The sequence below is a fragment of the Tremella mesenterica genome, assembly GCF_000271645.1.
Source record: "Tremella mesenterica DSM 1558 unplaced genomic scaffold TREMEscaffold_20, whole genome shotgun sequence".
NCBI lineage: Eukaryota > Fungi > Basidiomycota > Tremellomycetes > Tremellales > Tremellaceae > Tremella > Tremella mesenterica.
Window position 1 is genome coordinate 280678 of NW_006711244.1, and position 13819 is coordinate 294496.

The following is a 13819-nucleotide window of genomic DNA, read 5'->3' on the forward strand; positions in this document are numbered from 1 at the left end:
TGAGAACTGCTTTTGTACTCTCTCCCTGAACCCAGCCCCAATCACGCTGCAATTGATACTCATGATAGAGGCCACAACAGGGTATCCTGCTGCGATGAGTTTGCCACAATAGGCTAAGTAGTTCCCAAGAAATCGTCACTTTGGTGATTCTGAGTCATAGCAGTTGCTAATTTGCGCTTTGTAACTTTTGCGAACTGCTTTTGTACTCTCTCCCTGAACCCAGCCCCAATCACGCTGCAATTGATACTCATGATAGAGGCCACAACAGGGTATCCTGCTGCGATGAGATTGCGACAATTGGCTGAGTACTTCCCGAGAAATCGTCACTTTGGCAATTCTGAGTCATAGCAGTTGCTAATTTGCGCTTTGTACCTTTTGAGAATCACTTTTGTACTCTCTCTCTGAAGCCAGCCCCAATCACACTGCAATTGATACTCATGATAGGGGCCACAACAGAGTAGCCTGCTGTTATGAGATTGCGCCAATCGGCTAAGTACTTCCCGAGAAATCGTCACTTTGGTGATTCTGAGTCATAGCAGTTGCTAATTTGCGCTTTGTACCTTTTGAGAATCGCTTTTGGACTCTCTCTCCCCGAACCCAGCCCCAACCATGCTGCAATGGATGCTCATGATACAGACCACAACACAGTATCCTGCTGCAATGAGTTTGCGACAATCGGCTAAGTAGTTCCCGAGAAATCATCACTTTGGTGATTCTGAGTCATAGCAGTTGCTAATTTGCGCTTTGTACCTTTTGAGAATTGCTTTCATACTCTCTCCCTGAACCCAGCCCCAATCACGCTGTAATTGATACTCATGATAGAGGCCACAACTGAGTATCCCGCTGCGATGAGTTTGCGACAATCAGCTAAGTACTTCCTGAGAAATCATCACTTTGGTGATTCTGAGTCATAGCAGTTGCTAATTTGCGCTTTGTACCTTTTGAGAATCGCTTTTGGACTCTCTCTCCCCGAACCCAGCCCCAACCATGCTGCAATTGATGCTCATGATACAGACCACAACAGAGTATCGTCGACAACAGCACGACTGGTGGGCTGTTCAGTGTGTAGTACAAGAACCCAAAAGCGACCTCAAAAGTTAGAACCACAAAAAAGGGTCCGGGACGGTCAGACTGGGGCCGACTAGGGCGGTTCTCATGAGACATATTGAAACCCGTTCGGAGTTTCCCGAGTCACTTAAGGAACCAGTAATGAAATGTGACTACAAAATGGTCGTGATCATAGAAACCTCAACGCTCAACTACCATTGCTGCGTTCTTAGTTTTCAACTCCGCACCTTCTAATCAGCCGAGATATAATTCCTCAAAAAGGACCTGGCCAGATGATGGCAACTCATTTTAGCAGGATGCCTTTTGGTGCCCTTTATCTTCAGTATCAATCACCACTCAATTGGGAGTGTGCGCTGATTAACAACTGTTTTGTGGATTACAGAATCACCAAACTAATCTATTCCTTGGATCAGACCCGGCCGAATAATGTAACCCTTTGCAGCAGGATGTGCTTCTGTGGCGCCGCCAGGTGTGGATGTTAGCTTGATTGCTTTGCTGGTCGGTGAGAAGACTCGCGCGCAATTTCCAAAAGTCACAGCCTGTGTGCGCTTCAGGAACTATTGACAACTTTTGCAGAATGAACCATATGCGGGAGAGTCTTTGCAGCATGCAGCACAATGTGACGCGCAGTCCGTGATCCGCCAAGAGTATTTCGGGAAAACACGTGGGAAAACGGGTTTGCGCAAACTTACCAATTCCACCAGTTGCAAGTATTCTTCAGTGGTTTCAACCCCTGTCGCTCATTTTTGCTCCAGGTAATGAAATCTTGGGGTTTTTGAGCTTGCCCACATGCACTCTAGCTCCATCCAAAGACAAATTGGAGATTAGGTTGCTACCAACAGAGTAAAGTCACGCTTTGTGAACAGTTTTACACAAAGTGACTATTATACCCTGTTGCCAGTATTTTTTGCTTATTTCAACCCCTGTCGCTCATTTGTGCTTCAGTGTCGGAAATAGAGCAATCGGTAACTGCCACATTGGAGCGCTATCGCTATTTCCGCGTATTCCCTCGTCTCATACTAACCTCTGTCAATATTGTACTCTTCATGCATTCTACTTTCTACATCTGACAGGTTATGAGCCTGAAATATCGCTCTTAAGACAAGATCTAACTGCTCCCGACACCCCCTGCGGTCCCTCCAGCATTAGAATCAGTAGAATCATCAACTCAACTCCAAATTTCGCTTCTTGCTTCAAATCGCTTTTCGCTTCAAATCGCTTTTGTCACTTTCACTCTATCTCCTCCAATACTGCTCCGATTCTCAATATCTCTTCGGATCTGAACAGAGCGTCACTGTTTCCACCATTACCGAAAAGAAGAGACCAACAACATTCACGAATAGCGAGATAGATCGAAAGTGAAAATTTTCAACTGTAATATCCCTCCTTTACCAGCAAAATCGCTTTTTCAACACAACTCAGTCAATTCTGAACGAAATACATCGCTTTTTACATCATTAGAAAGAGGACAGTAGGAGCTACATAGGGAAAGAAAGAGATTGACGTTTGGAAAAACGGTTGGGACAGGAGATCAATTACAAAGTCGGAATTTCTGTAAGCAACAATAAGACTTCTTTTACACTCACAAACCGACGTTTTATCCTCTTTACCTCAATTCTACACCAATTACGTCGCTCTCAGCATCTCCTGAATTGCCCCACTGTGCTCTCTCTAGATCTACAACCAGACTCGATTTCGGTGGAACGGTTGAACCAGCAGACCAAAATTTCGAAATCAAACTTCCAAACATCACCTTTTCATTCCGAAATTCGATACTTCGTTCTCATTTCCTCAATTCACGACCAAATCTATCGCTCTCTGTTGTTCCTACACCGCTTCGCTGCGAGCTATCTATATCTGAAATCAGATTGTAAATTGAAGTAGCGGTTGAAGCAGAGGACCAAAAATTCAAAATCGGAAATTCTTTCCATTCCCTCATCACATTTTATAAATTATCGCTTCTCTTATTCCTCAAATCCACGCTTTACAGCAAGCCTCTGGTATTGTTATCGACGCTCTCGGCTGGGAGTGAAGGCAAGTCCTGCAGAAGTGCAGGTGAAAAGTCGAAATCACTTCCACACTTTCGCTTTTTCTCTCATTCATTACTCTCTTCTTGTTCCTAAAACCGGACCTGCTTTATTGTGGGAGGTGCATCGTGTATCGCTTTAGATACAGCGGTGTAGACGAATCTGGACACCCCAGTGGCGCGCCTCTGAGTCCTAGGACATACCAAGCGCGCCTCGCAATCAGCTGAGTCACTCTGAGAGTTTATTCCTTGTTGTTCGAACTTCAGCTGATTTACATTTGGAAAATATCGCTTTTCCATTATCTCAATCAATACCACACCTCCAGTCCTCTTACTTCACCCACACATCCGCTACCATTGCGCCTATCGCCACCCTTGATCTCAGCATCGTAGCTTCAGTCGTTTCAAAGTTATCTGGATTTGGTAAATTTGACACCACAATCCAAATTTGAAATCGCAAAAATCGTCTTTCTAGTTTTACTTGGTCCACTTCAAACCGACTGGGCTGGATTTTACTACACCTGTAGGAACACATTGCGTCTACCACCACATCCAGAAACAGCTCCGTTCCTTCATTCGTTATCGAGATATTCAATCTCGAAAAATGTCCGACTCATCTGACACCGAAGTAAAAGTAAAAATTGTAAAATTGCGAGGAAGCGAGAATTATGCGCAATGGGAAGCTCATGTCGCTACCACACTTATGGGCAAGGGATTACTACCGTATATTGACGCTGAACCGCCATCTAAAGACTTGAAAGATAAGGAAAACATCAAGGAACGTCTCAAATTTGCAAAAGCATACTCAATAATTTTCCAATCCCTTTCAGAAACAATTTCCTCAGCACTTCCTACCACCGTTAAGGACTGGAAATCGCCAAATCCGAAATCGCTTTGGGAGGAGATTAAGAAACAGTACTCTGCAGCTGTTGGAGCCAGGCAAGCTGCGCTTTTTCAAGAAATGGCCCGAAAAACGATTTTAGAAGGGGAGGATCCAATGCCTGCGCTTGCAGCACAGCGCAGTGCACATGCACAGTTAAATTCGGCTGGGGAGAATCTGTCAGACAAAATGTTAGCTTATGCTATGACATTGGCGCTTCCAGAGTCGTTTACAACGCTTAAACAGACGCTTTGGCTTAGAGAATCGCTATCTTCAAGCGAAGTACAAGCTGGAGTTCAAGCAGAATGGAGTAGGAGGAAAACTGAGGGAGAAAGTGCAACTGGAATGTTTGCAAAATCAAAATTTCGCTCTAAATCAACTTCCAACACTTTCAACAACCCAAAGAAGCCATTCGAGAGATTTCCACCAGCAGATCATTCGAAATACTGCTCTATTCATCAGAAAACCGGTCATTCTACCGAAAACTGTTTTAGAAACAAGAGCAAAACTTCGAAAAGCGCAAATGTTGCTTCAATAGAATCCAAAACATTGAAAGAATCACAAGATACCTCAAAAGCGACAGCCGATATCGCATATCTGAGCGATGCAAGCGCTTTTCTGACTGCTGTCGCTACTGCAGATGACCCCATCGCTTTAGCTGCCGAAAATTCGAAGTGTATATTCGTAGTGGACTCTGGGGCTTCACACCACATGTGTAATGACAAAAACTCGCTTTTGTCAATTCATTCAATCCCTCCAACTCGTGTAAAATTCGGAAATTCTGCTATTTTACCATGTACACAAGCTGGTACACTTGTCATAAACAGTGTAGAGTTTCCAAACACGCTTTTAGTTCCTGGTTTGGACCGAAATTTGCTGTCTGTAGGCGCATCAGAAGATGGGGGAGATTCAGAATGGCGCTTCAGAAAGGGAATTGCGACTTTCTGCAAGAATCACCAAATTCTTCTCTCTGCGCAAAAACATAATCGTCTTTATCTTCTACAAGCAAGTACTCCTACTGCAAATATTGCGACCACAACTGACCTACAAGACTGGCACGAGCGCCTCGGACACCTTAATGTTGGTGCTTTAATCAATTTGTCAAAGTCAGGACGGTTAGGATGTGAATTTACAAACTCTCATGCAAAAGATTTTCAGTGCAGAAGTTGTGTAGTTGGAAAAGGGAGGAGATTACCATCAATTCCAAGCGAAATTCGTGCTACTGAACCGCTACAAGTCATTCATCTTGATCTGTGGGGACCAGCCAGAACTCCATCCCTTAGTGGAGCGCTTTATTTCTTATCTTGTTATGATGACTTCACCCGAAAAGTACATCTTTACTTTCTCAAACACAAATCAGACGCTTTTGCGCAATTACAACACCATATCGCAAAAGTAGAAAGGCAACTTGATACTAAAGTCAAAACACTTCGCTCTGACAATGGTGGAGAATTCAGTTCTATGGCAATGAGGAACTTTTGCGCAACACATGGTATTCAACACATTCAAGTACCTCCAGATGCGCATACACAAAATGGACGTGCAGAACGACTTCATCTTACAATTCTCAATGGAGTTCGCACAGTCCTGGCGCATTCTGGGCTTCCTGCTAAGTACTGGGCAGAAGCGGCAAATTACATTGCTTATACGCGCAATCGGTGTCCTGGTGGTCCAAAGCGACAAGTTCCAGATGACATTTGGTACAAAAGCGAAAAGCGACTTTCTCATCTTCAACCATTTGGATGTAAAGTTTACCACCGTGACCATAAACAAAGCAACAAACTTGCGCAACGCTATCGCGAGGGACAACTACTGGGTTACCAGGAAGGTACAAACAACTTTCGCATTTTGGACACTCTCACAAAGAAAATTTGGATAACAAGAGATGTCATTTTCGCTACAAAATCAGATTTCTCCGAAGTTCCTGAAGTCCCTGACCTAGAACTTGCACCACATATTATTGGTAGTGGAGCAGATATTCACCGTAAAAATCAGTCAGATTCGTCTTGCAGGGACTTAGATATTCAAAAAGCAAATTCAAAATTCACAACAATCTCAATTGGAGTTGAAAAAATTAAAAATGACATTGCGCAAGACGCACAAGACGAAATCAACCGAAATGAAGCTCAGCCATTGGGGCGCATACGAACTCTCTTTGAGCAACTTGAGGAGCAAAGAAACACACAGAATCAAGAGTTTTTACAAAATCTTGAACGTGATCCCAGACGTCAAAATGCAATTGTGCAACGACAATTTGCGCAGAATTTGCAAGAAGAAGAATCCTCTTCCTCATCTGAAAGTTCAGATGAACTAAACCTCCATGATGATGATACATCATTCAGTCTTGCAGCACATGCGCTCGCAGCCACAAATCTACCCAACTCCTATCGAGAAGCGCAAAATACAGGTGAATGGGAATGTTGGAGAAAAAGCATGGATGAAGAACTTGAAAAAATGTCAAAGTACAAAGTCTGGGAAGTTGTGGACTTGGATCCAAAAATGCGCATTTTAAAGGGGAGATGGGTGTATACTCGCAAGATAGACGGAGAAACTGGTCTCCCATCTACCTACAAAGCTCGCTTTGTGGCAAAAGGTTACAATCAAGTGGAAGGATTGGACTACAATGAACTCTTTGCTGCTGTTGCGCACAAAGATTCAATTCGAGTATTTCTTGCAATTGTCAACCACTTTGATCTTGAATGTGATCAAGTTGACATCAAAGCGGCGTTCCTGAATGGGGAATTAGAAGAAACAATCTACATGCAACCACCAGAAGGATCCAACATCCCAGCAAACAGAGTCCTCTGGTTGCGCAAGTCGCTTTATGGTTTGAAACAATCACCAAGATGTTTCAACAAAGCACTTGACAAGTGGTTACAATCCCAAGGACTACTTCCAACAAAAGCGGATCCTTGTTTCTATTCAAAGCGTGAAGGAGATAATATTCTCATGCTCTCGGTACATGTTGATGATCAACTCATCGCATGTAACAATCGAACTATGTTGGACAACTTCAAAGCGGCACTTAATTCAGAATTTGAGTGTTCAGACTCTGGTCCAGTTGGATACTTTCTTGGTTTCAACATTCATCGTGATAGAACAAATCACAAACTGTTTATGTCACAAGAACATTACTTTGAATCACTTCTTGAAAGATTTGACCTGAAAGATTGCAATCCTGCAAAAACTCCTCTACCTTCTGGATTTCGTCCAATCCCTGCAACAGATCAAGAACATGAAGAAGCAAAACACTACCCATATGCCCAAGCAGTGGGGGCTATTCTCTATGCTTCAACCATAACTCGACCTGATCTTGCTTTCCCAGCAAGTCTCTTATCTAGATTCCTTAGTAAATGGAATGACTTACATTGGAAAGCGGTCAAACACCTACTTCGTTATATCCGTGGTACTTCTGATCTTTGTCTCACCTTCAACAAAGAGAATAGCAATCGCATTGCTTTAGGTTATGCAGATGCAGATTGGGGAGGAGATTTGGACACTAGAAGATCAACCACTGGATATGTCTTTAAAGTTTATGGTGGAGTTGTTGCTTGGAAAAGTAGGAGACAACCTACAGTTGCGCTTTCAACAACAGAAGCGGAGTATATGGCAGCATCAGATGCTACACGCCAAGCTGTATGGTTAAGACAACTTCTGGATGATTTGGGACTTGGACTTGGTCAAGAACCTTTGAAACTCCTCAATGATAATGCGGGAACTATAGCTCTTGCCAAGAATCCAGTTCATCATAACAAGACAAAACATATTGACCTGCGACATCATTATATTCGGGAGAAAGTTGAAGATAACACTGTCTCTCTGTCACATGTTCCCTCAGCAGAGAATATGGCTGACTTATTGACAAAGGCTCTGCCTTCAGATACATTTGATAGACTGAGGGAGTTATTAGGGGTATGTGGCAGATCCGCTTGAGTGGGGGTGTCGGAAATAGAGCAATCGGTAACTGCCACATTGGAGCGCTATCGCTATTTCCGCGTATTCCCTCGTCTCATACTAACCTCTGTCAATATTGTACTCTTCATGCATTCTACTTTCTACATCTGACATTCAGGTGACAAGGTCTTGGTGTTTTTGAGCTTGCCTCCATGCGCTCTAGCTACATCCAAAGACAGATTGGAGATTGGGTTGCTACCAACCGAGTAAAGTCACGCTTTGTGAGCCGTTTTGCGCAAAGTTACCATTACCACCAGTTGTGCGTATCTTTTGCTTGTTTCAACCCCTGTTGCTCATTTTTGCTCCAGGTAACAAGGTCTTGGTGTTTTTGAGCTTGCTTTCATGTGCCCTAGCTACATCAAAAGAGAAATTGGAGGTTGGAATGCTACCAATAGAGTAAAGTCACGCTTTGTGAGCCGTTTTGCGCAAAGTTACTATTACCACCAGTGGTACGTGTTTTTTGCTTGTTTCAACCCCTGTCGCTCAGTTTGAGTCCAGGTACCTGGGTAGTAATGTTTTCAAGATTGCCCCCATGCACTCTATCTCCATCATCATAAGGCAAAATTGAGATCCATTCATTAGTAGCACAGTGAAGTCACACTTTGTAAACAGTTCTGCGGAAAGTTACTAGTACCACCTGTTGCAATTATTTTTTGCATGTTTCAAACTCTGTTGATCATTTTTGCTCCAGGTAACTAGGGCTGGGTGTTTTCGAGATTGCCCCCATGTGCACTAGCTGCAGCAAAAGATACATTGGAGATCGGTTTGTTACCAGCAGAGTAAAGTCACACTTTGTAAACAGTTTAAATCAAAATGCTTTCCGCGGCGGGCAAGAGCACCCGAAAGCAATCCTCCAAAGTTACAACTTGCGATTTTGCGCCTTTTTTTTGAACTTTTGCGGAATGAACCACAAACGTCTGCATCGTTGCCAAAGTGATCTGCAGAAACTCTTTGCAGCAGGATGCCCTTTTGTGACCTCTACCTGAGGTGGTGAAGCGCAATTGAGGGTCCGGTTGATTGGAACACTGGAAAGCAGTGCTTAATGTGAGATGTAGAAAGTAGAATGCATAAAGTACAATATTGACAGAGGTTAGATATGAGACGAGGAGCTATGCGGAAATAGCGCCAGCGTGAATGTGGCAGTCTGATTGCTCAATTTCCGACACTTAAAAGTTACAATTAGCGCTTCTTTGCCCCTGAAGATTCATGTGGGCGACCAAAGTGGAGCGCCCTTCTGGGTTATTGCACAGCTCCCAAAATTGCGGACACAGTTTGTCTTTATCCACTTTGCGGAGCAATGATCGGTCCAAATGTGGATTTGAAGTTAGACCTAGTTGCAGCGCATGCTTCTGGTCTGAGATTCATGTACAAAGCTATCGATGTGATCCTGAGCAAAGCAAGAAGCAACAGACTTGTGCAACACTGCTGTGAACAAGGACTACCTCCCCGGTATCTGAAACGGAACAATCAGTCAGATGTGGAAAGCAGAACGCATAAAGAGTATTAATGGAGGTTGACACTAGAGCAGAGCATAAGCGGATATAGCACCGCGCTCCAGCATGGCAGCTAAATTGCACCATTGCGGGCACTTTTACATTTTGGAAATTTCTACATGGAGAACCTTAATTACAAAAGATTTCATTTCTTTGAGATCACTGTGTTTACTGCCGCGGAAGTGACACCTCATAACACTTGCTGTGGTCTCTAGTATTGGCGTCATTATCAACTCAATTAGTGTAGGGGTTAGGGACTTAAGAGTTGAGCAATTCTCCAAACTTACTCATTGCGCAATAGCAACGGCTTGTGAAGCACAGAACCATCAAACTGTCAATTCCTCAGGATGTACTTTGCCAAATAACACATCCTTCCGTGACAGATTGCGCATCAGCGGCCTCTACCGCAGGTGCCAATGATAGCCAAATTCGTTCACTGGTCAGTGAGAAAACTGAACAGTCATTCTCAGAAGTTACAATTTGCGCTTTTCCAACTTTTTCCAACTTTTTGCAGAATGAACCACAACAAACAGTCGGGGAAAGTCAGACTGGGGTCAACTCAGACGTTTCTCTTGAGACTCAGTGAAACACACTTACCAGTTGCTATTGACATTGACTAAGTCACAAGCCATGGTATGAACCAACAAATGTAAGCTAACTACTGACTGTTTACATCCAAACAAAAAACAGGGACAACTTTCTGACACCTTTATAGTATCATACTGTCACGGTCCTGTCCTTGACAGACCTCGATGGATCAAAGACAGGTGGACTGCAACCGTTCAGTTAGCTTGGACAATGACGGTTATTATGTTGTCCGTAGACTTGTGATATGGTCGGACGACTAAGTGACTTGCGAAGGATCCGGGCAGGTTGAGATGACGATAAGGGTGTATGTGATGATGTGGACAGGGGTAATGATGGTGAGGGATGTGTCGTATGTAAGTAGTATGTCAAGATGAGGTCTTTTGCGAGTGGCAAATAATATCTTGATCCTTGAGAAAAAGAAAACTACAAAGTAGATTCTGAGCTCTTTATATACTTTTTGGACACCCTCTCACCCAATAATCAGCACGATTCTCGTATAATGGAGTCACCTGATAATCAGGTGAGAAATACATTACGTATGATTGTTAAAAATGTTTTCAATTTGTACGAGAATCACCTGATATCATGTATCATCGTGTGATAATCACCTGATAGTAGGCAAATCAGCTGATATTGGTGGTAATCAGGTGAGAATCATACGAGAATCAGCTGATAATCCTAAATCAGGTGAGAGTCAGGTGAGAATCCCCAAATCAGATGAGAATCATATGATAATCCCTTGATCAGGTGACAATCAGGTGATAATCCCTGAATCAGGTGATTTGGGGCACGACTTGGTAGAGTCGTGACACATACCTTGTCACTGAAAGAAACCTTGCTTTCCACCTTACTCCCTCTGTTCCTGTTTGAACTCGTTGCTCTACACACCATTCGAGCTTGTCTGTTACACTCTATTTGCAAGTGGCATCAGGTCGGAAATCAAAAGACCAGCTGCCCCAGACCATCAGAGTGATCAAAAGCACAGTTTCCAAAAGTCTACTTTCACCTTGCTTTATCATCTCAGAGATTTGTTTTGGCCTCCCTGCATCAGTGTCGGGCCAAATGCACTGCTTCTGGGTGTTCTGGGGTCGCTTCCCTGCCCTGTCTCGGGCAGAGAAGACGGATCAAAGCTATCCTTGATAGTTATCGAGACAGATTGACTTTTACGCAAAACAAACTTGGAACTTGGATCATTGCTATTATTTCTTTCATGTCCCTACCATATTCTTATATTCATCAAATTCTCCCGTTGCAACAAGCCTCTGATAACATGAGCCGTGTCGCTTGTATTTGATTCCGAAATCCATGTACTAGCCACAGGGCTAGGTGATGCGGCGTTATAAGCCTAGCTCTCTTAGCTCCTCCCTCTCCCCTCTCCCCCCCGCCCTCCCTCTCCCTCTCCCCCTCACCCCACCGCCATGACGACACTCGATAACATGTTTTCTTACTACCACTTGCCCCCTCTTGCTCATCCAGTCGATGGCTTTTCTGTCGATCGTGCCCCCATCAGCAGGCCTTGCTTCACTCCCGTCGATCCTCAAGCCGTCGTTGATGCCATCCTCGGTTGTTCTTCCCCCCCAAAGTTGTCCTTTTCTCCTCAACCTCTCGCTCAACTCGACCGAATCGTCTCTCGTGTAAACGTTGATTCCCACCTTTCTCACGACCTTGCCTTCAGGGTATCCAACTGGGCCGTTTCCGCCACTGACATTGTCACACGTCAGCACATCAGAGTGGAGAACCAGCTTCAGAATCTACTCGCCGGTACGCTCGGAACAGCTTCCAGATCTTTACATGGTTTGATATCAGGGACGGATGTGGATTGGATCCCATCCGCTCATTGGAGAGAATGCGCTAATCTAACCACCGCCAACACCAACACCGCGACGACGACGACGGATGGTGACCAAGCGTGGTCAAAACGATCTGGAAACACGGATCTCGCAATGTTACGTTTGATGGATCCATTCCGCCGTCTAGCCCAACGTCACGTTCCTCACTGGGAGGTGAAAAGAGAAGATGTTTTCAACTTACCTTTGGTTTTAGAGATGTTGGGAACGTTGAAGAGATGCGCCTCTCACAATGACGAAGATAGGTTACCCATTTTGGAGGTGGATTCGATGGGTAGACCCGTGTTGACGGAGAGGGCTGAACGACCGGCGGATAGGTTCCCTGGGCGCAAGGTGATTGATATCGCGACTTTGTGTAATCAGGTGAGTTTGAAATCCTTGTTCATCCCTCATCCTCGTCATCATCTCGTTATCATTGCAGAACTCTTCTACTCTTTCTACTCTTTTGGCTGATATTCCAACAGATCCTAGTCGAATTTGAAAGAAACTATACCGGTTTGATCTTACTCTCTTCCTGGCAATCTTTCATACTCGTCCAACGTGTTCGACCGGATCTCATCGTGTTCTCTCCTGTCGTGTTATCTGTCCCTATTCATTCTCTTCCTCTTACACAACAGCTTCAAGCTAATCAAGTCGCTTCTCCAAGCTTACCTTTTCTCCCTCCCATCTCGTTAGGCACTCACACTCGTCCTGCTGACACCGACACGGACACGGCCTCGTCATCCATCTTCCCTTTTGCTCCTGTCACACCTGGACCTGCACTGTGGAACCCGCTACGCCTCGTTTACGCTCTCGGTCTCGTGAATGAAGACTCGGACATTCTTGGGAATTACAAGGCTTGGCCCAGTAATGATTCTACTGTTTGTAGGACAAGATCGAGTAAGAGGAAGAGGCAGAATGATCAACCTGGTAACGATAATCAAAGAGGGATCGGTCGAGGTCAGGAGGAGCAAGGTGCTGGTGGTGGTGGGGGTGGGGGTGGTGATGTTGCTGGTGGTGGTGGTGGTGGTGGTGATGTTGCTGCTGCTGCTGGTGGCGGTGGTGGTAGTTTGGCTCAACATAGAAGTGTCACCGAGAGTACAAGAGGGAGTAAAAGGATTGGGGATACTCTGGCTATTGGCTTTGAGAAACAAACTCTTCATCGACCAAAACCCAAAAGACGTCCTCCTCCTTTACAGTCATCCCATCTCGACTCTTCGGAACCTTCACCACCCTCTTCTTCGGATCCTCTCACTCCCCCTTTTGTGCCCGTCGATTTACCTTCAAACGATACGGACCACGTCAAGATGAATCTTGATGTGATGGAACGAGATCAGATGGTATGTTTTTTTTTTTTTTTCTTTCTGTTTTCTTTCTCCCTTGTCCCACAGGTTTCCAAACTCCGACCATACTGGTCGGATACATATCCCTTATCACACTTTTGAGCGACGTCTTGTCGAACCGAACCTTGTCAATCTACTGTACATCTAGCCTCTCCCTCTCTATGTACTACTACTGCTACTACTCTCCGTCACCTATCATAACGTTTTACACTCTGCATCGACATCATGCCATCTAACATGCCCTACTACAGGTCTTATGTCTCGTCCTCGTTTACTTTTACCACTATAACGGATCGTATCATGCTTATAAATTTCATAAATGTCTTGTCATAAAACTATCAATGTCCCGTAATGATCATGAAATAAAAAACAAACAAAAATAATAACGACAAACTGATAAAACCAGCCCTTCTTCCCTCCTCCTCTCTCACTCTACTGTCTAGACCCTCGTTCAGTATTCTCATTCCATGATCCCACTCACACTTGGGATACTCGAATCCTATCGAGTATGTTATCAAACCCATGGCTCCCACTCACTCTATCGAACGAACGAAAACCTCTTTTCGTCGAATCAAACTTGGACCAACATCCAGATTACGTCAATTGGAAGTTTTACTTACCCTCGGCCATTCATCCATTTC

General features: G+C 44.3%; 1 protein-coding gene across 1 annotated transcript; it reads left to right on the forward strand.

The window, feature by feature from the left end:
• Positions 1-11427: 11427 nt before the first annotated feature.
• Positions 11428-13280, forward strand: TREMEDRAFT_66321 (uncharacterized protein; the record flags this gene model as incomplete). Its single annotated transcript, XM_007008381.1, has 3 exons — positions 11428-12219; positions 12474-13175; positions 13227-13280. The coding sequence occupies 3 exons, from the start codon at positions 11428-11430 to the stop codon at positions 13278-13280; spliced, it is 1548 nt and encodes a 515-aa protein (XP_007008443.1).
• Between the last annotated feature and the right edge of the window lie 539 nt (positions 13281-13819).